Source organism: Maylandia zebra, linkage group LG18, assembly GCF_041146795.1.
Source record: "Maylandia zebra isolate NMK-2024a linkage group LG18, Mzebra_GT3a, whole genome shotgun sequence".
Taxonomy (NCBI): Eukaryota; Metazoa; Chordata; class Actinopteri; order Cichliformes; family Cichlidae; genus Maylandia; species Maylandia zebra.
In genome coordinates, this window is record NC_135184.1 from 8,824,591 (window position 1) to 8,850,662 (window position 26,072).

The 26,072-nt window shown below is 40.4% G+C and overlaps 1 protein-coding gene across 5 annotated transcripts in view; it reads left to right on the top strand.

Annotated features, from left to right (window-relative positions):
• cadm3 (cell adhesion molecule 3) overlaps positions 1-26,072 on the top strand; it is a 114,692-nt gene that overhangs the window by 76,795 nt on the left and 11,825 nt on the right. For all 5 annotated transcript variants that reach the window (XM_014413461.4, XM_076877214.1, XM_004555159.5 and 2 more), the window contains exons 5-8: positions 1,109-1,246; positions 16,436-16,606; positions 17,173-17,263; positions 25,881-26,053. In XM_014413461.4, the coding sequence (XP_014268947.1) occupies positions 1,109-1,246; positions 16,436-16,606; positions 17,173-17,263; positions 25,881-26,053 (573 nt within the window). The remainder of the gene's footprint in view (positions 1-1,108; positions 1,247-16,435; positions 16,607-17,172; positions 17,264-25,880; positions 26,054-26,072) is intronic.

A 26,072-nucleotide genomic window follows, 5' to 3' on the forward strand; every position in this document is an offset into this window, starting at 1 on the left:
TTTCTTAGCCAGGAGACTGCAGTTTGTGTCCCATTTGGAATGCTGTGCTTTGCATTTTTTCCTTTATTTTCCCTCACCGATTTGTTATCATCTGACTCATATCCACTAGTTTAGATACTTAAAACTGCTGGCCTTGGTTCAGTTGGGTTCAGGAAAATATTGTAACATGTGTTAAAGTACATGGCTAGGCTGCTGCCTCTGCGACTCTGCCCCGGATAAGCGCAAGAGAATGGATGGATGGATTGTGTTAAAGTATACCCCTTCACAACATCAACCCTGCAAGTTGAACAATTACACTGGTCATTTAAATATGACACAAGCATCCCTAAGTGACGGGTTGGGAGTGAAAGATGTGAGACACCAGCAGCTTTGACGAAAACGTCAGTATTTGACAGCCTAGTAATGAGAATGAGCTGTTTAGTCACAGCAGTTCACCAACTGAGCTTAAATGCTTCTGCAAGTTATGCCATCTTACTGCTTTTCAGACAGGCATGCAGATTTCTTGTTTTCTCATTTTATTTTAAAAGACAAAACAAAAAACTGAGATATTTGCTCTGGGAAGCTGGAACTGGGGGAGTGTTTTGCCTCTGGGCTGCAAACATTAAACTCGGATGCCCATTCAGCCCAAAGAGGTGTAACTGTGCTGTGTTTAGCTAACAGAAGCAAGTCACTTCCTTCTGAGACTGAAACAGTCATTATCTGCACATCCTAATTGGCCGCCTGTTAGCAAAACTGGAGGGAAAAAATGTCTAGTGCACCAGTCATGGCAGATACTTATAATAGAGACAGCATGTTCTGATTCTTCTGGAAGGTCAGAGCTGCTGTGAAATGGTTACGAACCATATTGGGTGCAAATCATAGCAAGCCTGCATCATTATTTTTCTCCCAGCTGGATTCTATCAGAGCTTTCCAAGTTGCCCAAATAGATTCAAGCTTGTCTGCGATATTGTGGATGCTGCTTCACATTTTGCTGATAGGCCACAACTTTGCAGACACATGCAGTACTTGTTAGAAACTCAGCAACTGGCCTTAATTTTACAAGGTTAGCCCTGCTGCATAAAAGTCTTCTCCTTCTCTCTTTCTAACTCTAAAACTCTTTACTCTTTAGGTGTGCCCGGCAAGCCTCAGATCTCAGGCTTTGAGCATGCAGTGAAGGAGGGGGAAAAAGTCACCCTGACCTGCACCAGCACTGGCAGCAAACCCCCCGCCACGTTGCACTGGTACAAAGGAGACCAGCTGCTGAAAGGTGAGAGATACGGACAGTGCGTGCAATGCTTTGTGTCTCTCTTTATAATTTTGTGTTATGTGCACGAGGATGTTGTGAGGTCAAGAAAAATGTGTGTTGCACATGTTAGTTTTTGTACTCTAGCTTGTACTCCTGGTGAGGATTGTATGGGTGTGGCTGTGTGTTTGTTTAGGAAAGCTTGTGTGTCATTATGCAGCTGGAAGGATACTCTGAAGGAATGCAAGGATGTGTTTTTTACTTGTGGTGTGTTTGTGTGAGGTTTCTGTGGTCACAAGTGTTTATGGGTGACTGTCATCCTTGATTGTACGCTGTGTATGGGTATTTGCAAGCGCGTATGCGACATTGGTGCGCATATGCCTCACGTTTGAGCATTTGCAAGATCATGCTGCGTGTGTATTGCGTCCTTGCCATATTGCCTGCTGTCTCTCTGTGTGCCCTGAACCTGTGTGTGCATATGTGTGTGTGCATGTGCGAGAGCAAGCTGCTTGTGAGCCCGAGTCCAGAAACGTGCTGCGTGTGTGCCCTTCTTTCCCATCATTCGTTCACACATGTGGTGGCTTTTATTATATTTTGTGTGTGTTGTTCCATAGCTTATTTGCACAAGTGCACGTGTATGTTGAGCCGCAGCATATCTGCAACTGGGAGTGACACAACAGAGAGCAAGAGATAGCGTGGGTCGGATCTAGCTAGGGATAACGAAAGAATCCAGCAATAAAAGGCAGGGCGGAGGAGAGGATGAAGGGATGAGGTTGAACAGAGAAACTGAGGTAGGGAGAGCTTTGCATGAGGTCAGGCTGACTAGTCTTTTGTTACAGATAAACGGGAGAAATGAGAAGGGAAGAAAGAGGAAGAGGCACAGCAAAGACAGAGAGGATGTCATGAGAGGACAAATTAACTGGCTTCTTCCAAACAGATAAGCTGAAAATCAAGGAGACGATTGGCAGCTTCTGACTCACAGTGGTATTGGCCGTGCTTTCGTTTCTCCAAATTGCAACCATCTTTCCCATAACCCCCCCTGCTTCTTGTTTCTAAATCAGTCAGAGGTTTTCTGTTTTGCTTTACCGAGCAGAACAAACATGTTTGAAGTGTTGTTTCTGTCGCCCTTTCGCTCCTTCCTCCATCTGCCCTCACACGAAAAAAAAAAAAAAACTCTGTAAGCTTTAAGCTCTCATTGTCCTGGAAGAACAGCGCTCTCTGTCTGTCGTCACAGCTCTCCAACAGATGGCGCAAATCCTACTTTATATACAGTGCGCTGCGGTGTTTACACTGGTGAATCGTCTTTAGGAGGCTTTTTTCCAGTAATTACATTAATATAATAAGATAAAGATTTATTGATGTAAAAATGGACGCTCAGGCTTTGTAATGCAAAAATGCCCATCATTTGCCCTGATGCTTTGGCACTGTGTTAGTGTTTGCTATAATTATGGATTGAAAGGACTCAAAAGAATGGACTAAAGCTACAAAGTGAAGGAGTAATGGGAGAGCTGCCCGCCTGAGGACAGATTATCTGGTCCTTTTGTTACAGCTGAACTAAAAGCAGGAGACAGAAAGGAAGGAGATTGTTGCTTTTTAGAAACTGGATTTCTGTTTAAAGGCTCACTTCACCCAAAATACAAATAGATGCTTTTTTCCTGTATGTACCTGTAATGCCACTTCAAAGCATTCACAGCCCAAATACTGCCGTTCTGTTTGATGCCACTGCCATCACAGAGATACACACAATATTGTCCTTGTCACTAGTGCCATTGTATACAGAGAGATAGCACTCCTTTTTTGCAAAGTGGCAACATTTCCATTTAGAGGCTGGAGTGGTGGTCACAAGTTTGCCGGCCAGGCTTGGGACTTTATTTTTAACTTTAATGTCAATTGCTTATTGGATTGTCTTCCTCTTGCATTTTAATTTTGCTTTTACTTCATAATTATCATTAGTAATAAATCTTTGCCTTTTTTTTTTCTTAAATAAAAGGTTGCGGTAAGGTTTAAATATGTCCCTTTCTCAACATAAGTCCTGCATATCATCTAATGATGCTTATCCATTGCTTTTAAATGCAACGGCAATGAGAACAGGCTAGCTACACCAATAATTTTGGTCTTATTTGCCCAGTTTTTGAGATAAACACTGTAAGTGAATGTTATTTTGTTTGTAGCGCTCTATTGCGTATATTAGAGCAGGGCGATATGACCAAAAATATTTATCACGATATACATTTGAAAATTTGCGATAACGATATAACTGACGATATAATTGACACTAGACAAAATACTTTACAACTCCACAACTTTATTAGTGCAAAAAACCCCATCAGTGTATTTTCACTTAAACAAGCAGCTGTTTTTTATGTGCATTAAAGTTATATAAAAATATAACAGTGCAAATTCCTCGCTGACAGTTTAACCAAAAGGCATTTCCAGTGGAAATTGGCCGACATATCCTCAGCATAACCATGTATAATATCCACAAAACTTAAAAAGAGGTTATACACACACAACATGGTAATATTATGTTGAAGCACAGTACGTATCACTCCGCGAGGCTCCTGCCTACGATAGCCGTAATGCTCCGACAATCCATCAAGCGGTGCGGGTTCGTAGCTTAGCAAAGTCGTACTAAAACATTTGACAGATTTTCAAGCGTCGTGTACATGAAATCGTTTTGAGGTCAGTAAACACAACCAGAACTCATACATAAGGCACACGGGATTATAAGGGGCACTGTCGATTTTCAGAAAAATCAAAGGATTGATTTTAAGTGTGTCGTATTTTCCAAACAACACAGTAATAACGACGGCCCGCTAGCATGCTCTACCAAAAATAGTACTTTGTTGTGTATCTGATGGACGAAAGCTAAACCAGTTCCACACCACTGAAGTTGCAGCATTTTTACAAACCAATTCTGGTTCATCCGTTTCATTCAACGATCCACTTTTGCTCTTCTCATTCTGCGTCACCGCCATGTGCGTATGTAAACAAAGGCACTTCGCATGCGCGTTTTACCCATATTCTATCGCGATTTCATTTTCCTATCGTTGCCCGGAATTACACCGGTATTACCGTGAACGGTATGATATAGCCCAGCCCTAGCGTATATGTTTCATTTAGAAATTCAACAGCAGCATGTCTTTCCACAGACATGGTGGCGATTTCATATGCTAAAGAAACAGTCGTATCCCCGGGAGTTATGTATTTGCATTGCACATAGCCACACTGCATGATTTACATACATAGTGTTTAATGTCATTCCACAGAGTAGGGAGGCTTTTACACAGCAAGACGGAAATTAAAGGTGTGGAAGTTCTGAGACTTGATAGAAAGAAAGTTTGTATTCTGTGATTTGCTCATTTCACTGTCATCAGAACCTTTCCCAATTCTTGTGTGTGTGTGTCTTAGCTATATGCACATCTTAAATGGCCACTCTAGCAGACTTCTAGTGGAAAAACAGAATGTTACGTGACTCAAAACTGATGCATTCACAATTTGTTCCATTTATGGGCTAAATTCTGAAATACTTCATCCTATAGTTCCCATAATGCAATATAAAGGTGTTGTTCAGACTTTCTTATTCCTGCTAAAGCCACATGGTTGTGGTTAAATAGTCAAATTTTCTTAGGAAGGTTCTCAGCTGAGTGACCCAGAAGTGTCAGACAGAATAACATGTTCCATAACATTCTCCTGATGTTATGGTAAGGTGTTTTTGAGCCTCTGTTATCTCCTGTAGCACTGGATACTGGGCCATCCTTTATAAAAGGTGAGCAGATAATGCTGTCCTAGAATTCAAAGTGACACACTATCAGACGGCGCAGGAACAGAAACAATCAACATAATTGACAAGCTAGAGATCATCATATAATTTACTGCTGTCTCCCTCGTGCCGTAATTTGCTGTTTTGCCAGCTTTTAGGATAATCGATAATTAATTTTACTTCAGAGATGCCAGAAGCCTTAAAAAGGCAATTTTCAATGTAGATAATGTCTTCAGCAGGAGAACAAAATAGGAGTGGACAGCGGGTGAGCAGCATTTCCTAACACAACCATTTAATTTCACCGTTGTTGCTGATATTTTGTAAACCAACATAGTAAAAAAGCATGAGGTGTAATTACAGTTCATTTTCAGGATGTTGTAGTTTTAACATAACAGATTCATGTCAGCAAGCAGCCAGGATGTAAATTTATCTTTGTCAAACTCCTTATCTCTCAACCTTCATCACGTTTCCCACTAAGGTCAAGGAAAACTCATGAGTAAAAACACATAGGCGGTAAATTTTTTGACTTTTTGACTCCAGTCCTTTTCTTTTGAACTTTGCCCTCTTCATTTAGCAGCTTCATTTCCTCCCACTGAAATAGCCCAGATGACATCATTCACCTTGTCATAATTAGGATATTAAACACCATGTACAAAATTACCGGGTCCGTGCCCCTGCCTTGTACAGATATCGCAAAAATTAATGAATTTGTAAAACATTAAGTGTTCCTCGAGGTTTTGCTGAATCACTGATCTGGCTTGGTGAAAGGGTTGCATGTAAAGTATACAGACATAGTTTATTTTGTAGAATTTGGATGAACCCAGCTTTTGAAATGGAGTGAGCACAGAGAGTAATAGAGACACACCAAGAGAGATTTGAAGGAGATCAACTCCATATGAATGATGTTGTGTTTGAGGCCTCGCTCAGCCATCCTGACACTGCGCAACACCAATCAGTCATTGCTGGAATGACACACACTCTGTCACAAACACAAAGACAAACCCACACACACACACAGAAACACAAACCCATTCGGTTCAATACACAAACATTAATAATGGACAGATAATAATCATACACACACAAAATGCTCATCTCCGGCTATATCACAGAAGAGCACCACGGGTCAGTGTGCTATTATTACAGGTTCTCATTCATGCAGCTGCGGTGTTTGTTTGTGTGCGAGTCCAAGCGTGTGGATGTTGGAAAGATGAGCCAATAGACTGTTTCTCACCAATGTCTGTGACAGCTTCACTGACAGTAAAAGGAAAGATGGAGAGAGATGAAGAGAAGGGAATGAGGGCAGCACAGTAAAGTGTGTGTGAGAAAGACGAGAAAGACTCTTTGTATCAAGTAAGTGACAGCGAGGGGCTGCTGAGAAAACAGTGAACAGAGAGAGAGGTGAATGAATGAACGGGAGCACGTGCGTGTGCGTGCATAAAAATAGACAGAGTGACTGCAAGTATTCTGAGAGAGTGATGGAAGCTGCAAAAGCCGATGTTGAGAGAGACAGAAGGAAGAAGAGAGAGCTGAAGGGGAATTAAGAAAACTGCAGAAGAAGTGAGGCAGCTTTATGTCTGAGTGGGAGTAGATTGGGGGGGGGGCAAGGATGAAGCAAAGGGGGACCAGTTTTAAAGAAGAGGGGACTAGGGAGCGCAACAGGAGAGGGAAGTAGAAAAGAAGGGAAGGCTGACGAAATGGAGAGAGAAATCCAGAAAGAGGATTTAGCAGTGAGTCGAGAGAGCAAGAGAGAATGCGGGTAAGGGAGTGGTAATTGAGAAGAATGAAAGTCTAAGAGCTTTGAAGACTGTATTAGTTGTACTGTGTGAAAGGGCTATGGATCATTTAGTGACATCGATGTATTGGATTGGGGATAATGGGGATTTATGGCGGCACTTAATGCCATACCGGTTGAATTCCAACCTAAATTGTCATAATGCCGAACGTAGGGCGGATGGTGAAGGGTACATGGGCGTGTGTCTGTGTGTAGCAACATAATGGACGAGAAAGGAAAGGTAGAGAAACAGTGATGGAAAAAGTTTTTCAGTTTCTTAAAGTGTAAAAATCACAGCACTTGGAGAAAAGTGGACTGTAGGTAATGATTAATAATGATCATTAATGAGCAGAGTTTGCCTGGTCATGAAACTACTTTTAAGCCTCAGAAAACTATGCATCAAAATGGCTCTAATTCCCAAACAGTTCATGTGAAACTTGTTGAATTAAACCTGTGAATTAAAGTTGATGGTCTGAACTTCAACTACTTTGTTTGATTTAAAATCAACTGCGATAATGTAGAGAAGCAAAATCACAAAAATCGTGTCACTGTCCAAAACTAAATACATGTTTAAGTCTGAGAGGTCTTAGAAAAGAGCCCGAACTGCAAATATACAGGGAGTGCAGAATTATTAGGCAAGTTGTATTTTTGAGGAATAATTTTATTATTGAACAACAACCATGTTCTCAATGAACCCAAAAAACTCATTAATATCAAAGCTGAATGTTTTTGGAAGTAGTTTTTAGTTTGTTTCTAGTTTTAGCTATTTTAGGGGGATATCTGTGTGTGCAGGTGACTATTACTGTGCATAATTATTAGGCAACTTAACAAAAAACAAATATATACCCATTTCAATTATTTATTTTTACCAGTGAAACCAATATAACATCTCCACATTCACAAATATAAATTTCTGACATTCAAAAACAAAACAAAAACAAATCAGCGACCAATATAGCCACCTTTCTTTGCAAGGACACTCAAAAGCCTGCCATCCATGGATTCTGTCAGTGTTTTGATCTGTTCACCATCAACATTGCGTGCAGCAGCAACCACAGCCTCCCAGACACTGTTCAGAGAGGTGTACTGTTTTCCCTCCTTGTAAATCTCACATTTGATGATGGACCACAGGTTCTCAATGGGGTTCAGATCAGGTGAACAAGGTGGCCATGTCATTAGTTTTTCTTCTTTTATACCCTTTCTTGCCAGCCACGCTGTGGAGTACTTGGACGCGTGTGATGGAGCATTGTCCTGCATGAAAATCCATGTTTTTCTTGAAGGATGCAGATGAGATATTTCTTGGCCCAGTCTTGACGTTTCAGCTTGTGTGTCTTGTTCAGTGGTGGTCGTCGTTCAGCCTTTCTTACCTTGGCCATGTCTCTGAGTATTGCACACCTTGTGCTTTTGGGCACTCCAGTGATGTTGCAGCTCTGAAATATGGCCAAACTGGTGGCAAGTGGCATCTTGGCAGCTGCACGCTTGACTTTTCTCAGTTCATGGGCAGTTATTTTGCGCCTTGGTTTTTCCACACGCTTCTTGCGACCCTGTTGACTATTTTGAATGAAACGCTTGATTGTTCGATGATCACGCTTCAGAAGCTTTGCAATTTTGAGACTGCTGCATCCCTCTGCAAGATATCTCACTATTTTTGACTTTTCTGAGCCTGTCAAGTCCTTCTTTTGACCCATTTTGCCAAAGGAAAGGAAGTTGCCTAATAATTATGCACACCTGATATAGGGTGTTGATGTCATTAGACCACACCCCTTCTCATTACAGAGATGCACATCACCTAATATGCTTAATTGGTAGTAGGCTTTCGAGCCTATACAGCTTGGAGTAAGACAACATGCATGAAGAGGATGATGTGGACAAAATACTCATTTGCCTAATAATTCTGCACTCCCTGTAAATTACTGCAGATGGGAAAAAATAGTGTCCTTTTCAATGTAGTGGTTCTGAGTAAAAACTTAATTGAAGTGAAGTTAAACTAGTAAGTGGAAGAAAATGGAAATACTATATCTTAAACCTGAGTATAGCACTTTGTCATCTGAACCACTGAATATGGACACACATGGACACAGCAAGACAGATGCATCCCATCAGCTTCACTCAGTAATTCAGTAACAAGACTAATTAACTTTCTTTCCAAATTAGATGACCTCATATGAACACTTAAATCAGACTTCAGTGCTTTCTCTGGACCTAATCCACTTAAAGATTAAATCTGATGACTGTTTCGATTATTTTAAAACCTTCTACTCTTTCACAGGAAGGCTTTTTGCTGAGCATTTGTTTCTTCCTATTCATAGTCATGTATTTTCACACCTTTGAGAAACTGGAGTCTTATAATCAGCTCAACTGGTCGTGGTGGGGGGGTAAAGTACCAGCTGGCATAATAGTGAATTTTAAAGAGAACTTATTCACTAATTTCATTTAGCTCCCCACACTGAACTGAGCTGTTTTTCTTCTTTTTTTAGTAATGGATTAATTTTGCTCGCACCTTTGTCTAAAAAGAGTCACTAAATACTCGTAGCATATTGAAAATAAAATATCATCCTTATGATTCAAGATACGCATTAAGATATTGTAAAGTCATATTGTAAAAAATTAGGTTTAAAAGTGAAAGCATTGGCAAAATGATGATCGTTTTTCCTCCGTTAATGTTTTCAAATGTTAAATTATCAGTTTATTTATTATCAGTGGAATTTTTTTTCAAACAAAAAAAGTCACAGTTTGATTTGATAATATCACATTTTCCCAGCGCAATAATTAAAGGACACCACACAGTCGAGTCTGTCTTTAGCACAAACAAAACAATTTAATCTCACTGGCAGCTTAATTTCTTTGATTACGAAAGCAGCGATTTTGGGACATTTGGTCCATGAACTAATGGATTCATTTAATAATTTTTTCCGCTCTAATCTGGACCTTCTGGTCACAAACACGCTTCTTTAGCCATGAAGTCCCAAACACGCTGGTCACAGTAATTGCTGCATCCAGTTGTTTGATTTTCATAATATGATTATTTTATAGCAGATTGGACGCTTGAGGGTTGATGCATCAGCAGCTCCACCACCTCATCTGCATGGCATCACCACCTTGGGGGAAGTTAGTTTCAAGGATGTGCCGATTGGCCACCTTTTTTTTAATCGAGGAATACGAGTTCTATAGAAAAGTGTCGGTATCCCATGAAATTTTTAGCAGGTGCTGGAGTATCGTTGAGCTTAAATATTAATGAAGCAGAATGCTGCACACACTTTTCCTAACACTGAATATTAAGATTTAGTTTAAAGATTTAGCAGTCATTAAAGGCATTACTTTGATCGTATGAGATGTTTTTGTAATTATTTTGTGTTTTTGTGAAGTATTTTGTGACATTAACTTTTAAACTGTTGTTAATTATAATGAATCATGTAATATATAACGGGCATAAATGCTAGCAGCAGGGTGACTCACAGGATGCCATTCTCATGGAAGGGAATGTGGAGAACAGGCTGAGGTAGGTCAAATTACTCAAGAACTGAACTCTAAATCAGTGGCAACAGTTCTAATGATGTAATTAATCCAAATTTGAAGTTGTTTTGTCTTAATGTTCATCAGTATTGGTCAGGAGAGAGATGCAAAAGTGAGCGTAAAGCACTGTCAAGTTCATGGTTTGGAGCTGCTTTTCAGCCAGTCGTGTTTGGGATCGTGCCAAAACTGATTGAATTATGAAGCCAGAAAAGATTTTGATCCACCATGCAATGCCATCTGGAAAGCACCTAATTGGCAAGAGCTTCATCATTTACTTCATTATTATGAAGGCTACTTAAAGAAATGCAAGAAAGCTTGCTTAATAGAGTTCAGGCAGTGTTAAAGAATGATGGTGGTTATACCAAATATTTACTTTCAGGCTTGTTGAGATTATACGTACTCTATTTTTGCCTTATATAATGTATTTCCACTTAAGTTTGCACATGTTTTAATGAATTGCTGCTCTTATTTATCACTTTCCTGGCAAAATATAAAGAAATTAGAGCTAGCTCTTACTGTATACCAGACACTTGTGCTGCCTTTCTGTCTGAACCAAGCTGTTTTAGCTCTCTTTGCCACTTTCATTAAGCCAAATGTCTGCTCATTGGTCGCCCATCATTAACAGCAGATTTGCTGTGCTTGGTGTGACCATATTAAGGACATCTCCTCTCATTGATGTTATACAAACCCAAAGATTGAGAACACTGTCTGAAACCACCATAACAGTGAGGGGAAAAGAAGAACGAACTCTGAAGAAAGTTGATGTTGGTTGATGGAGCCAAAAGAAATAGCAAACCTGGATTCGCTTTCATAGTGTTACGAAATCAGTTTCACCCCGGTTCTTTTATTCCGGGACGGCACCGGAACTCAGTAGTCCTTTTTCACAAAACCTTTATTCATCTTCATTCATCTTCATTTAAGCATGCATCTTCTAGAAGGGGAGATGTGCAAGGCCGGTGTCCCTCTGCAAATCTTCCACTCCTTTGTTTGTTACAGTCAGCTTTATAGACGCGACCCCGTCATAAAACCCCCACGGTGTGCTGCAAACTCTGTGTCTCTGTGTGTATGCACGAGCACGTGAGTGCCTGTGTGTGCGCGTACCCGTATGTCTATGTGAGTGCACGTGAGTGAGTGTGCATGTGGGTGTGGGTGCGTCATAACAGTCAAAGCACTGTGTGTGTGTCTCTGTGTACGTGACTTCCTGCCGGTCATAAATGTAATCTCCTCACCCAAGCTACACCAAATTCCTCTACACAACATAGAAAACAGAGTTAACATATTACAAACACTGAGACTCCCACTCTGCATCCACTGGGCCATTGGCCTCTTGTTGTCTTACATTTACAGATAAGGTGGAGAGTCTCCTACAAACCTACTTCTAAGTTTATAACAATTATGAGTTTTATTAAAGGTACAAGCATCAGCATCAGCAACCCCCAACTGTAGCTTCCTGTCGCCTTCTATGGCAGGCAGACCCCCAGTGTCCATAAATTCCTTTCTCTCTAAACAATTACACACACTCTCAGGCCTACAACTAACAGTTTGTGACAACAGCTGTGTGCAGATCAACAATGGATCATATATCGAGTGCGGGAGAGAGTATGAGCATGCAGCGTTTAAAGCGTGGAAGTACTGACCTTACTTTGAGTTTGATTCCATAAAAAGTGACAAAAACATTAGCGTCCGTTGTGCGTGGGAAGAAAACTTCTTTTTACACCGAAAAAAAACCCCCCTAAACATGCTCCGAGTGCGCAACGACGTAATGGGAAATTCACAGAGAAACTTGCGGATTCTTCAACTGACCGCTGCGTAGGAATGGGTACCGGTATCTGGTGCCAAGGCGAAGCGGTCAAAGTCTGGCTGTACTTCACAGGAAAAGATGCAAACTCAGCAGCCTGCAACAAGTGCTTTAAGCTGATACTGTGATGCTGTGCAAAGGAGGTAACACGAGGTAACACCTCGAATCTGATGAAACACCTGGCGACATATAGCATTTTGTTAAAAGCCGAGAAATGCGCAGATACTCCCTTCACCCTGGCCAAAAAAGGCTAAAATGACCAAAGGAAAAGTGGAAAAGAGGTAAACATGAGAGGTTTTTGGACAAAGTTTGTGTTTGTCCATTGTTTAAGCACTGCTTCCAGCCAAGAGTGATACTATATATGCCCTATAGCTGCAAAGAAGACTAACATTGTTATCTTTTTACAAAAAAACAGCTAAACATGAGAGGTTTCAGGACAAAGTTTGTGTTTTCCATTGTTTAAGTACCGGTTCGAGCACTGTTTAAGCACCGGCACTGTTTCAAAAGTACCGGTTTGGCACCGGTATCGGATAAAACCTAAACGATACCCATCCCTACCGCTGCGGCACACCTGCACCAGAGCACATCTCCGCCTACCCCACTCCTGCTTTACAGGTGAAAATAGAGCAACAGGACCGCTAGTCTTTGATTTTATTTATTTTCTGCTGTGTTTTACTTGCATCTATTTGAAAGACTGAGTGTAAAGACAAAAAATATTTTATTTTATGTGCTGGAATGTGCAGAAAATAGGTTTAAATGTTAAACTAATTTCTTCAAGTCAGAGAATGGTGCATATAATTAAATTTTTGCTTGATGCATAAAGTTAAAAGATTAAAACTGATAAAACAAGTTTAAAAAAAAGAGACTTTTCCATTTGATTACATTTTGTATGATGGATTATGCAGAAAAAGTAGAATTGGGCTGATAGAGCTATCGCTTTAGTATCTATTCTGGTTGTAAATCGTGTGTTTAAAAAGTAACCAAGTAACTAAGTAATTAATTACTTTTGAAAATAAGTAATCAGTAAAGTAACCGGATTACCTTTTTGGGGAAGTAATCAGTAATTAGTTACTGATTACTTTTTTCAAGTAACTTGACCAACACTGGTACTCACAATAGCCATAATGCTCAGGTAAACTATAGCAACAGATTACTCTCCCATGTTGACCAGTTGCTCTCCAAGATAGATGGACTGGTTCTTATACAGTGCTTTTCTACTCTACTTTCTACAACTTGCGTCATTCATCCATTCACACCCATTCATACAACTACTTTTTTTTTCTATGCTTAAGTGCTTTCTATCTAACATTCACACTCCAGTGAATACATTGGAGTGCAACTTGGAGTTGGGTACGTTTCCTGATGATATTTGGCTACAGCCTGAGTTACAGGCACCCCACCCCAGATAAGCTTTGAATGCTTCCCAGATTGTGGGAGAGACTTCCCTGCTAGAATCCACCCCAATCACAGAGTCATGTAGGCCATTGTTAATAGAAAAAGTACTCATTATAGCAGCTTTCAGTACATATTATATCCATTATCTTGTTCAGGTTTTGAGTTTGTCTGAAGATTTCTGTCTCATCTTCAGTTCGGTGATGATGAATAAAGTTTCATGCCCACAGCAGTCAGAAGTAAAATATTTAAAAAATTTAACAATGACCTATGTTTCCAGAAATAACATCCTAGTTATTCCACTATGAACCACTTTAATTGGAGAAACAGTAACGAGGACCTTGTTTCTGCGGAGAATTTTTTGTTCTTTTTAGATTCGCTCTCTAATGCTGTGTGCACCAGATTCTATTAAAGTTCACATTATATGGATGGAGACAGGAGTCCTCAAGATGAATATCACAGACCAAGGGGACAAAACAAATTGATCTGCATGGATATGCTTATGTGTTACAGTTAAAAAGACTTCAGAGTGTCTCTGTATGTTGCTACAATCACTCTGAAATAAAACAACCAAGACTTGAATTCAAAGGGATGAACAAAGTGTTTTAACTATTAAATAATTATAGCCATTTTCAGGTTCTTGGTAAACTGACCCTTTAGAATATGCTAGCTGATGCATAATCCAATGTAGCAAAATATTTTGCTATTTTCCAGTCTGATTTGGTTATTGCTCTGCTTGCAGCAGCTGACATGCAAATCTGCACTGATTATCTAATAATGAACTGAGGAAATGTGAATTATGGGCAAATGTGCATCACAGCTGTCTAGGGAAAAAGCACTTAAACTGACTGCATCTTGTTTTTTCCTTAATGAATATGTTGAATCGGTACCATGACCCCTTGGGCACAAAAACCGTATTAAAACTCAATTGCACAAATTCAAAAATACTGTACACAAGAGTCAAGGAGTAAACAAATAGGGCTTCACCATTCCCAAGTCTGGTTTTGGAGATCTGTGGTCTTTAATAAAGGCAATATACTGCCTGTATTTGTGTGTGGATTAAGAGAGAGAGAAGATAGTGAGAGAGACAGAAAGTGACTCCTTAGAGTGGCATACGATTATTGAAATGCACCTGGAAAGTAAACGAATTTTCTCTGTGGGTCAGAGGACTGGTCATGGTAATAAAAAGAGAGATGTCATTAGATTCAGTGGTATTTGAAGAGTTCTCTGGGGGAGGAAGGAGAAGAGAGGGAGGTGTCTATAATATCTGAGGTTTTGAGAGAAAGTGTGAGACAGTGGGGGAAAAAAACAAAACAAAAAAAAACAGGTGTGTGTTTTTCAATCCTCTTTCCTGCCACTATCTGTCTCCGCTGTGTATATGTTATTCATGAGCTTGACCTACATGTGCCCATGCTTGTGCGTGCATGTGTGAGTGTGTGCGTCAACCCATGCAGGAGTAAATGATAAGGTTCTGGTCCACTTTCCCAGATTCACCAACCACTTTCACGGTCTGACCACCCAGTTTGATATCTCTTCTTACAATAGAATGCGATTTCTGGCTGACAACAACTCAACTGTGTTTATGCTTTCATACTATGACTGCAGCGATGCTGCTGTTGCTCGCTCAGGCGCAGGCACGTCTGCCCAGTTCTTTTTCAGCACAGTTTTTCGTGGCAGCTTCCATGAATTTAAAGGAAAGAAGTATAACAGCTTTTGAAATGTTTCTACAGTATATGCAAATCGGAGCATATTGTTACTTTAAAGTTTTTCTATAATATCTGACCTGTTTCATCATTTTAAATTGAGAAATAGAGCTTCAACAGATTGTGTGGAAGATGTTGCAGATGCTCTTTATTTGCCAGGATAAATTCTTTGCTTCAGTACAGTTGCTTGTCTGTCTACAGTGATGGATCAAATCATATGCAATGCAATCCGTCTCCTAAGCAACAGCGAGCAAGCGAGTCCAAAGAAAGCTGGACTTAGCAGCATTAGATCTTTAGCCTCTCTTGTCCCTTTGGTGTCCTTCAGCATGAAACATCACAGACTGGCCTGGTTAGTAAACATGAGAGTGCTGTGTGCAGTTTACTGATGTTACATTGCAGTGGCTGTGGGTGCTGAAGAGAGCTGAAATTTGGAGCTGCCATTGTGCAAGTTTTACCCGTACAGAAAACACATGTGAAGATAGATACAAAGCTTTGAGATGTGTTTTGATTACATGAGAATTTAAAAGAAGTGTTGCCAGAAGAAACAGTTTCCATGTGTTCAACTTTCAATGGATGAGTTTGAGGAAATTCAACCACAACCACAGTAGTTGATTGCAAAATGGAACAAATGTGGTGCTGCAGTTAACAATTATAAGACTATTTTCAAACAGTGGAAAGAAGATGTCTTCGATTGACATCCTATTATTGACAAAGAAGAACATGTGCAATGATTTGGCTTGATTAATCACTTAAAATATGGATCAATTATAAGTGTTGTTGAGTAATTTTCTGTCGACTCACTAATGCCTGCTCTGGTTAAGGTACCATAAGCTAATTATTTTGAACACAAAGATTCTCTGTGATGTGAAGTCTTATTGGACAGAATGATTTATGCATTGCTGAATGAGTCAGCAGGGAAAAGAAATGATGATGACGAGAGAAAACAATGATATTTTCTCACATTGCTAAAATATGGTTTGAAATGGATTGTCAGACATACAGTGTATGCGGAACAAAATGATACATCGCAGAACAAAACACCCGAGGGCACAAGGTAACTGCAAAAGCATTTTTCATTTAATGGGAACAAATGGGGGTCATTGTCGTTCTGCACATGAAACCGCCACATCCTAATTACAGTGCAAAGTCCTTTTCTGTGTCATAGCTTGTGAGTTGTGTGAATTTTTTGTTCAAGACTACTGTACCAGTGCCAGGTTGAGATGCAGGCGCTCTCCTCCTAACCGTATTCTTCTTGTTCTCTTCACCTCAGGCGGTCCACAGGTGGTGGAGACTGTTGATGGCAACCCCACGTACAACGTGAGCAGCGAGCTCACCCTGGAGGTGAGCGCCAGCGATGACAACACGCTCATCACCTGCGCCGTCAACCACCCCTCTCTTTCTCCGGGGGACAAGAGGAGCGAGCAGGCTCTGCGGGTGTTGTGTAAGTCAACTGGGAAATTGGGGGGAAGGAAGGCAGGTACAGAAGCTACTCGGGGATGGGTGAGAAGCAGTGGAAAACCTCAGACTGCTCTGTTTCTTTATTTCTATCCTGACCTTTTCTTTTATTGGGCAGTATAAGCCCATTTTCCCCTTTTTCGGTTTGATCTTTGCTCCAATAATTCCACATTAGCTGCCTGTAATCATGACCACACAGGAAATTCACCTTCCTCTGCTGGTGCACTTAGCCAGAGTTGAGTCACAGTGAATAAGGAGAGAGGGTTATCATCTAAAATGAAACTATAATTGGAGTTATGGAGTCTGTGTCACTGCTGCCACCCTGTGGGAAATATGACAGTACTGCATCGCCGGTGGAAAGTGATGTTGTGTAAGGGGTTATGTCATAGTGGGAGGCAGAGAGATGGTGACGCCTACAGGATGCAGATGGGAGGAGATGGAGATGGGGATGAATGGGATTGTGCATATTCGCACGGTTACAAGTCTTCTGTTATATAACTTTAATTTGTGTCTCTGTGTATATTTGTGGGTGTGTCTGTCGTACACTTACAGATTCCCCGAACGTGATGATACACCCTGAGAGCACTCTGCCTAGAGAGGGGGAGAAGTTTTCTCTTCGGTGTGTCGGCAACGGCAACCCCGAGTAAGACAAACAGATTCCTCAGTGCTTAAACACATACAGTGCTCTCTGATTTAGCCGGAGTCTAGACACCACTTGCACCCAGTCACACGTACCCCGTTCGAGGCACAATTATTAGTCAGAACAACAATATTTTAAAAAGTGAATAAAAAAGATACTATCCCAAACAATATCCTATATCTGGTTTAACTATGTAGCACATAATGTCATGGTCATGTTTCAGCATTTTCCAGCAGCTTGCGAGAAAACCAAGGCTCTCCTCTTTGCCCAAACTCAATGATTCACAGCTGAAATATTTTTAAATGACTGGAGTGAGTGAACCTTGTCATTGACTGAATTGGCAGTAAAGCTCCTCCCACTTGTGACTGATGGCGCTCTTGTATGCTGAGCTGTGATTCACAGTGTGTCACAGAACAAAGAAAAAAATGATTGTGAAAGACACAAAAACATCACAAAAACGACAATCACAGTGACTCTTTTAGAACCGAAGAATCCCGCTGAATGAGCGGTAAAGCAATCAAGTTGCACCTTTTTTTTTCAAGGTTTAACTATCAGTAACTAATAATTCAGTCCAACATAACAGGATGCTGAACTACCATCTCTCTATGCAACGCTAATAATTGCTAGTTTTGTGCTCAACTGATCCTGACAGGTTAGACCGAGCAACAGGCTGAATTCACTCTTACTGAACTGAAGACAGCAGGATCACCGCTGAATGTCGACACTAATGGATTCACCTATTGTTGTAGTTACCGAAAAGCTTTTAAAACTAATATGATCAGTCGCTGACAAACAAAAACCCAAAGTTAAAGGTGTTGCAACCACTTAGCTTCACACTTCCACCCTGGTATTAAAGTTGCGTAAGTGTTACTCTGATCTCTACTTTGTGGGCTTTAAAAGCCATGATGCCAGGTCTCTGTTGCCATGATGCCAGGTCTCTCTTGGAAATGAGATTTTTAATCTCAATGAGATTTTTTTGCCTGGATAAATAAAGGATTAATAAAAAAGGCAGGCTAAAATGGACTAAATAAAGACGTAACAGTGCTACGATTGGTTATAGAATCATTAGTGGTCATGGTTAAGAGACATCAGCTTTTACTCTTGGTGCGAGATGTCATTGTATTTGATGTCAAAAAATACTTTTTAAGTCGCATTCCTTGCACCTCTTCCTGCTTGCAATGATCATTAAAGCAGAAATATTTTCTAAAATTTCAACATGTGCTACCATTTTTTTTTCTTGACAGTTAATTCAGGGTTTATATGCCTTTTGTGGAGTGCCTGTAGCTTTTCTGAAGTAAGTGCAATTGCTTGACATGATTCCTGTCTAGTAAACCCGAGTTCATGACCACATTCAGATAAATGCTGCCTCTTATATAGCACTTTGGCCTGTTTTACTGTAAGATATATGGATGGGAGCCCTGCCTGTAATGAACAGTTCAGGCTGGCTTTACTGTAATCGAAGCTCTCACCCTGGTTGTGTGGAGGACCTCAATCGAATTTTGAGGCATTTTAGAGCAACATACAATGAAACAGACACGCGTGTAAATACTGTCACATTTTCTCACTGTAAAGGTGTCAGGTCACACAGCATAGGTACACAATCGTATAATAAAAAAAGCACACGCACACTCACACTAATTATGCGGGTAACAGCAGTCACAGTAAGTACACACACACACACACAGAAACACTTGTAAGCAATCAAAAATTAACATGTTCGGTTTCTGATGCCTTCTTGTGCAAATGGTCTCTTGTTGAAACAGGACTTGTGTGCGAGCACACACGGACAAAAACAAAAATCTGCTCAAACAAGCTCTGGTGTGTTCACTGATACAGCGTGTACATGTTTTTTCTGATACCCGCATGCACACAGAAACAAACTGCAAGCCGCGTCTTAAATCCTGCCTACACAAATGCACTTTCCCCTGGCCTTTCTGCATTATAGATGAATCTCCATCGATCTGTAGTTCTTCTCCCTCTTCTTCCTCCTTCCATCCTTCCATCATCACGTATCTCTCTGCCGCCTTGTCACTCATAGCTCGTTCGCGCCTCTCCGCCTTGTCATGCCTCCACCCTTTGGTCTCCTCCTCCTCCTCCTAACTTCGTCCTTTCCTATAACTCTCATCTATCTCTCCTCACACCTTTTCCCTCTAAACCCCCCATCCCTCCCCTCCTCACTCTCCCTCCCGCTCTACTCTGCTGTCATCCCTTCCCTACTCATTCTCTTTCCCTGTCAGCTCATCACAGGAGTGGCTAGGAAGAAAACTAGCTGGTAAGTTTGATTGGCAGGTGGAATGCACAGGGGGCGGGGGAGGAGGAGGTGACTGTCATTGCATGTACGTGCTGTAACAGGCAGCATGGTTGTGGATAAATTATAGGCAGCATGGAAGCAAGGCATGGAGAGTGTGCCACAGTCAGGGGACCACCAATGCTAGAAATCCATTTGTTTGGGAAACATTTCAACCGTCCACTGAATCATGTTTGTTCTGCATAAGGAATAGTCTTGTTCTGTTATAATAAATGGATCTGCAGTGTCTACTTTGAAATGGCTTTGACAGGGCAAACGTTCAGGGTGCTCCTATTGGGATCACCCACTGTAAAAATTTACATGGAGTACATGGAGAGGCTTTAGATAAGAATGACTGCTGAGTGGCAGTGGAAAAAACACACACAGAAGAAGTGAAGAGAGAAAAAAAGAGGCAAAGAAAATAAAGGTAGAGAGGAAAGGAAAACAAACTGACAGGAGGGGAGAGGTAAGCGGAGAAAAGCGTGGGCAGAGGGGAGACAGAAAGATATGGTGACAAGCAGAGAATGACTAAGACAGAAAGGGGGAGCGCAAACAAGAGTGTGTGTGTGTGAGGGAGAGAGAGGGGAGTGTGCTCAGTTATGTGCACCGCTGCTTGTGGATGAGCTAGTGTCCAATCGAGTCAGATACAGGTTGCCCCTGCAGCTGTCAGTCAAAACCCAATCACTGCAACAACACCTTTCCTCCGACACACCCAGCCACTCAGCTCCCTGTCCTCCTTTTTAACCGCCCGCCCCAATCAAACTCAATGAATGTCACACTCTATTCCAGGATACACACTTTTCTCTCTGTGGTCACATCCTGTCAGGTTCAAAAGAATAACAGCGTATCAAATTCTATACTGTGTTTCCTTGACGCCCAGCGGCAAGAACTTTCTAATAGAAGAGAAAAGGATTTGTGCGCTACATTCTATTATAGTTCCCATTTATTTGATCAGGAACACAGGGTAGTGCTCACAATCGCTTTACATTTCTATTCTTCAAGTCACATAACTGAGTTAATCTCTCCCCAGACTTTTCACTTAACATGTTTACAGCTTAAAAGCCTGACATAACCTTGACCTAATGCTTGCAAGCTTCCTTAAGTCTGCAAGGTTGTGGCTATGTTTAGAAAACAGCAGGTGACACGTTACAAGATTACTAACCTGTGGCTTGTTAACGGACAAGGCCGTCCATGTCCTGTAGTTCAGTTTTCTTAAAAAGACCAAATATTTGTAACCAAAGCGTAATATAGCTTACAGTACTGTGCAAAAGTCTTGATCCACATCTTATTTCTTTATATGTTGCTAGGAAAATGGGAAATAGGTGCAGCAGTTTATTTAGACATGCAAACATAGATGGAAATGCAGTAAGCAAGGCAAAAACAAAGCTCATACTATAATTCTAATCAGCTTGAAAGTCAATATTTGGTATGACCACCTCTATTCTTCTACATAGACTCTCTCAGGCACACTTTCTTATAATTTATTCAAGTAGTCTCAAGAAAAAGTTTCTCCAGGCTTCTGGAAGGACATTCAGAGCTCTTATTTGGATGTTGGCTGTGTTTTGTTCGATACTCTGTCAAGATGATCCCACACTGCTTCAATAATGCTGAGCCCTTGGGAGACTCAATCCATGACTGATACTGTTCCATTGTTTGTTTGTTTTTATCCAGGTTTGCTTTTACTATGTTGGCAGTGTGTTTGGGATCATTGTCATGCTGAAAAATGAGGTTGTTGCCAATCAGATGCTTTCCAGATGGTATTGCATGGTGGATCAAAATCTTTTCTGCTTTCATAATTCCATCAATTTTGACAAGATCCCCAACACCACAGTCTGAAGTGCAGCTCCAAACTACGACAGTGTTTTTTACAGATGGCTGTGGGGACTCACTGTTGTACCTCTTTCCTGACATTTCATGACTGTGCATCATGACAAAAATTTCAACTAAAAATTTCTCATTTGGATCCAAATCCAGGCATGTTTTTCACAGATTTTCAGTCCAGTTTTTTGTGTAACTTAGCACATTCATTTGCCAATATCATTTCGAGAACATTTTTGACGTGGCTTCAGCAAACAGGAATCAGCTTAAGGACTAGATGCATCTTTCTGGTCCTGTGTCAGGTCTTCGCTGGATTTTTTCCTATTTTTTAAAGATGTGACTTTTACATAATGTTCATCTGCTGCAGGTATCTTTTTGCACTGCGACCTCTTCATTTGTCCTATACTTGTGCAGTTTCTCAAAATTTTTAAAGGACATGCTGCAGAGATGTGCCAGGTTTTAAGTTATTAACTCTTTGAAAATCACCTTACTGTTGCAAAAGTACTATTTCATGGTAATCACAATGTGTTATCATTGGCATTTTATTTTATATTAAATGAGGCAGCCTGCTGTTTGTGCAACAGGCTGCTAGTAGTTAAATGCATGAAGATTGAAAATAGTTTCTTTTGTTGTTTGCTATGCGTAGACACCGGTTCATCAGAAGTGGCAAAAGTACAGATATTCTATACTGATTTAAATTATTTACTCAAGTAAAGGTGAAAAAGTACAGGCTCTGAAATGTACTCAGAGCAAGAAAGTAAAAAGTCATTTTTAGGACCTCTCTATCAGCTATTTTTGTGCAACTGAACCTTGTGCTATATTAATGTAATAAAATAATGTTAGCAAACAGGAATATAAACTTTACTTTAGTCTAAATTTTATTCAGGTGTAGTGGCTCACAGTGGGGAAAAGAATAATAGCTTACAATAATTTATATTGTGGGCTCCAGTAGATTCTTTTAGTATATAGGCTGTGATGAGCTGATCTGTGCTCCTGCTGACCTTTGTGGAGTTACACAACTGTATTCAAAAAGATGCAAGCAGTCCTATCTTGGTTGATTCCTATCCTCTACACCGACATTGTTTATTCTGTCTTTATACCAGTATAAAGTTGGTATGAAGGTGGAATTCAGTGAATTAAGTGTCATCAGCTAAAATTCATATTAATCTCTGCTATCCTTCATGTAACCTAACTATAACCAGGAACACCACATCCACTATGCAACCTGCCAATAACACACAGTTAGTATAACTCTGTTTGTTTGAGTGAAGTTATTTTGCACTCTTTTCTCTCCCTGTGAAGAACAGCAGCTGGACCCTTAGCAGGCAGACACACTGTGCGACAAACTGCACACTTTGTGCGCTTGCTGATATTTGTTGAGCTGATAATAACGTTACATTTGAAATTACCTGCCACTCAAAAAATGTTACTGCCTTTGTACTTGCTCTTCTTCTGTAGGGTTAGCTAGAAGTACTGAAGTACTGCGAACACAACTTAAAAACATCTCCACTTGTTCAAAGAAAAAAACAAACGCCGGCCCACCTTGACTGGCAATATAAATTATGCATAGCTTGTATGGTTTTGCCTCTTTCATCTTTTTTTTAATGCAATAACCCCTGGTGATTGATATGCTATTAGGATTGTCTTTTATGTGTTTAATGTTTGAAGGCCCGCAGTGACATGAAATAAAAACTCCCTTCAAATGTGTTAAACCGAAAGTAACAAGTCTGTTTTGAAAATCTAAAGAGTAGAAAGTACCGATATTTGTTTAAAAAATTTAGTAAACGTAAAAAAAAATACTCAAGTAAAGTACAGATAATCTGGAAATTCTACATTAACAGATTTGTAATTCCCAAAATTCCTCTGAAAAAGATCAGGTACAACAACTGAGTTGAGAGTGAGTAGAAAAAGCAGAAAAACCGTAAAAGATCAAAATGCCTCGAGAGCTATTGCCTAAGACCACTTTAAAAAATACAAGAAAGTCTGCTTGGAAGGAAAGTATAAAGACATGAGGAGTAGCATTTGCAGCGCACTGTTTGTCACTAACATACAGCCACATTGCTGGCAGGTATACTCAGCCTTGAGGACCTTTCCATACACTTCTTTGCCTGGGGGTAATTTTTTTTAAATGACAGGAAATCAGGGTCCAGTTAATTATCCTAACAGCACTAAATAAATAAAGAGTGAATAATGATTAAAAGGCCTCCAAGTCATCAATTTTATTTTCAGATTTAGTGACTTTTAAACTGCATTAATTTCATGGAAGCATAGATATGATGCCTGTGGATACAGATAAAGCACATATTTTACTTTATTTATTATCTGAATTAGTTACAAATGCTTTGGTTACAACTGAAGGAGTTCAAACAACATTAAACGTAGCTGGAGCCTCTTTAGTAAATTTGATTTAATGAATAAGTGCACCAGCCGGCAGCCTGTGGTGGGCCCAGTTTGGCCCACTGGCTGTAAGTTAAATACCGCTGTTGTGTTTCTACAGCAAACAGGTTGTCAAACAGAAGTTTATTTATACACATGCACACACAGAGCAACATTGCCATTCATTTGTAAGTTGAGTCTGTATGCCCCGTCTGCTGAGCGATGTTCTTTTACCTTTGCTGATTTAGTCTCTAAAAACTCCCAAAGGGTCGGCTGTGGCTCTTTAGCATCTAAATCCTCCAAATCTTTGCAAGCTTCAACTGCTGAATTTGTCTGTCTGATGAAAACAGAAAAAAAAAATTAGTAGCATAATCATTTCACCCATTGTTAATACAAAAAAGGTAATTAGAGCAGCTTCAAGGCTGTCTATATTCTGCAGGAAACAGTGACCTTGGGACTGAGCGCCACAGAGTGGGTTGGAAAGAGCGAGAGTAACAGTGTAGTCTCTGGGATTTAATCAAAAATAAAAACAACATAAAAAAAATCACAAGGCTTATCCATTTATAATCTCTAATTGTAAAAATACCATTATCTGTTGACATGATATGTTCGGTTGAAATAACTCTTGAATTACAAAGATTTTATAAATTAGCTTAATTTAACAAATCTTATATTAATAATTTAGCAGAAATACCCAAAAGCTCATTCTTCTCAGTGATAATGATTACAACTGGGAGAGGGAGGCGTATGCAGCTCCAAAGTACCCATAATTGCAATAAGGAATGTCTTCAAGCGTATCATGACTTTTGTACAGTGTTTACTAATGCATGTGTGCTAATTGAAAACTTTCCACCTAAGCGGGGCTCACAGCCAAGAATAAAGCGCATAGTTTAGACCTGCATGCTGGGAATTATCAGATCATTATCGTGATCTCACCAATCCGCTTTCTCCACTTAAGCTGCCCCGCTGTACGTAAACGTATATCGAGCATTATGTTTAATATTACTACACGAGTCACAGCCTGTAAATGTGGAGTTAATTGTTCGGTTAATTGCACATTATCAAGCATTTGGAAGCGGTGTAAAACAACAGAAGATTACATTTTATTGCAGGTAACCACACAATGCACTGAAACGACATGCTGATTTTTAAACATTTTATGGTTGAATAATCATCTTTTATTTGCCTCGGGGCACTGAAAGGCTTTCCCTTCAGGGTTGTTAGGATTTCTTTGCCTAAAATGAAGCATACTCGAAACTTTGACACTTGGTCTTTCCAAGCGTTATCTCCGCAGGAAGTGTCAAGGGAGCAGATTGTGTTTTTCATTAGCTTTCAGCCATTTGGAGAATTTTACCCAGCAGCAAAGACCAACAGAGTTACTCCTTTACAGCTGCGACTCATCCAGCTAGGTTTTAAATACTGGTTTGAAGTAGCTTATTCAAAGAGGCTCATTATTCCTGCCATTTACAGTTAGCGTACGAATGCCAACCTGGCCAAAGCCGTGAAGTTACGGATCGCACCTTTAGGTGTCGCTAGGAGTTTTTTCACATTTCCAAGAGTGATTAATCAGTCCAGTATATTCAGGTCTGTGCCCGATTCAGACTCCCCGTCATCCTAATTACTGTACAGTGCTTAAGGACTTGCACATTTACATAATTGATTCTTTTATCAAAGCTCGTCTCGCTATCTCTCTCGTTCACAATCTGTTATGCAGAATGGATTTTTTAGCGCAGCCTGATTTGAAATGCTGATCTTCACTCTGTTGTCTTCTTCTCTTTCTGTCGCTTTTAAGCGCCTTTCTTCTTCAAGCCGTGCCATTATTTTTTCCATCTTTCTTTTTTATTCATCTACTTTGCTGTCTCCTGCAACAACTTCCCTATCCCTCCTTTTTTCTCCTCCTGTTTCTCCTCGTGTCTCCTCTGCTCTGCTCTCCTGCTTTTATCTTTTCTTTTTCTGTCTTTATTCCTCCCAGTTTCCCCGCTCCTTTGACCCTTCCTTCTTTTCGCCTGTCTCGCTCAACCTTTTTTTCTTTCTCCTGAAGCACTTGTCACAGCTCCCCTCTCTCATCACTGTAGAATCTTTTGATTGTTCAGACTGTATATGTTTCAGCTGAGGTCTCTCATTCTCTCTGTCTGCCAGGCCCACTATCTACACATGGGACAAGAAAGATGGAGGGCTCCCCTTACAGGCCAAACCTGATGGTGCTGTCCTGCATTTCTCGATGCTCAACAAATCAGATAATGGCGTCTACGTGTGCCACGCTGACAACGGCATTGGAAGCAGCGAGGGGGAGTACACACTCTTGGTGCAAGGTAAGGAGAAAAAGCAAAA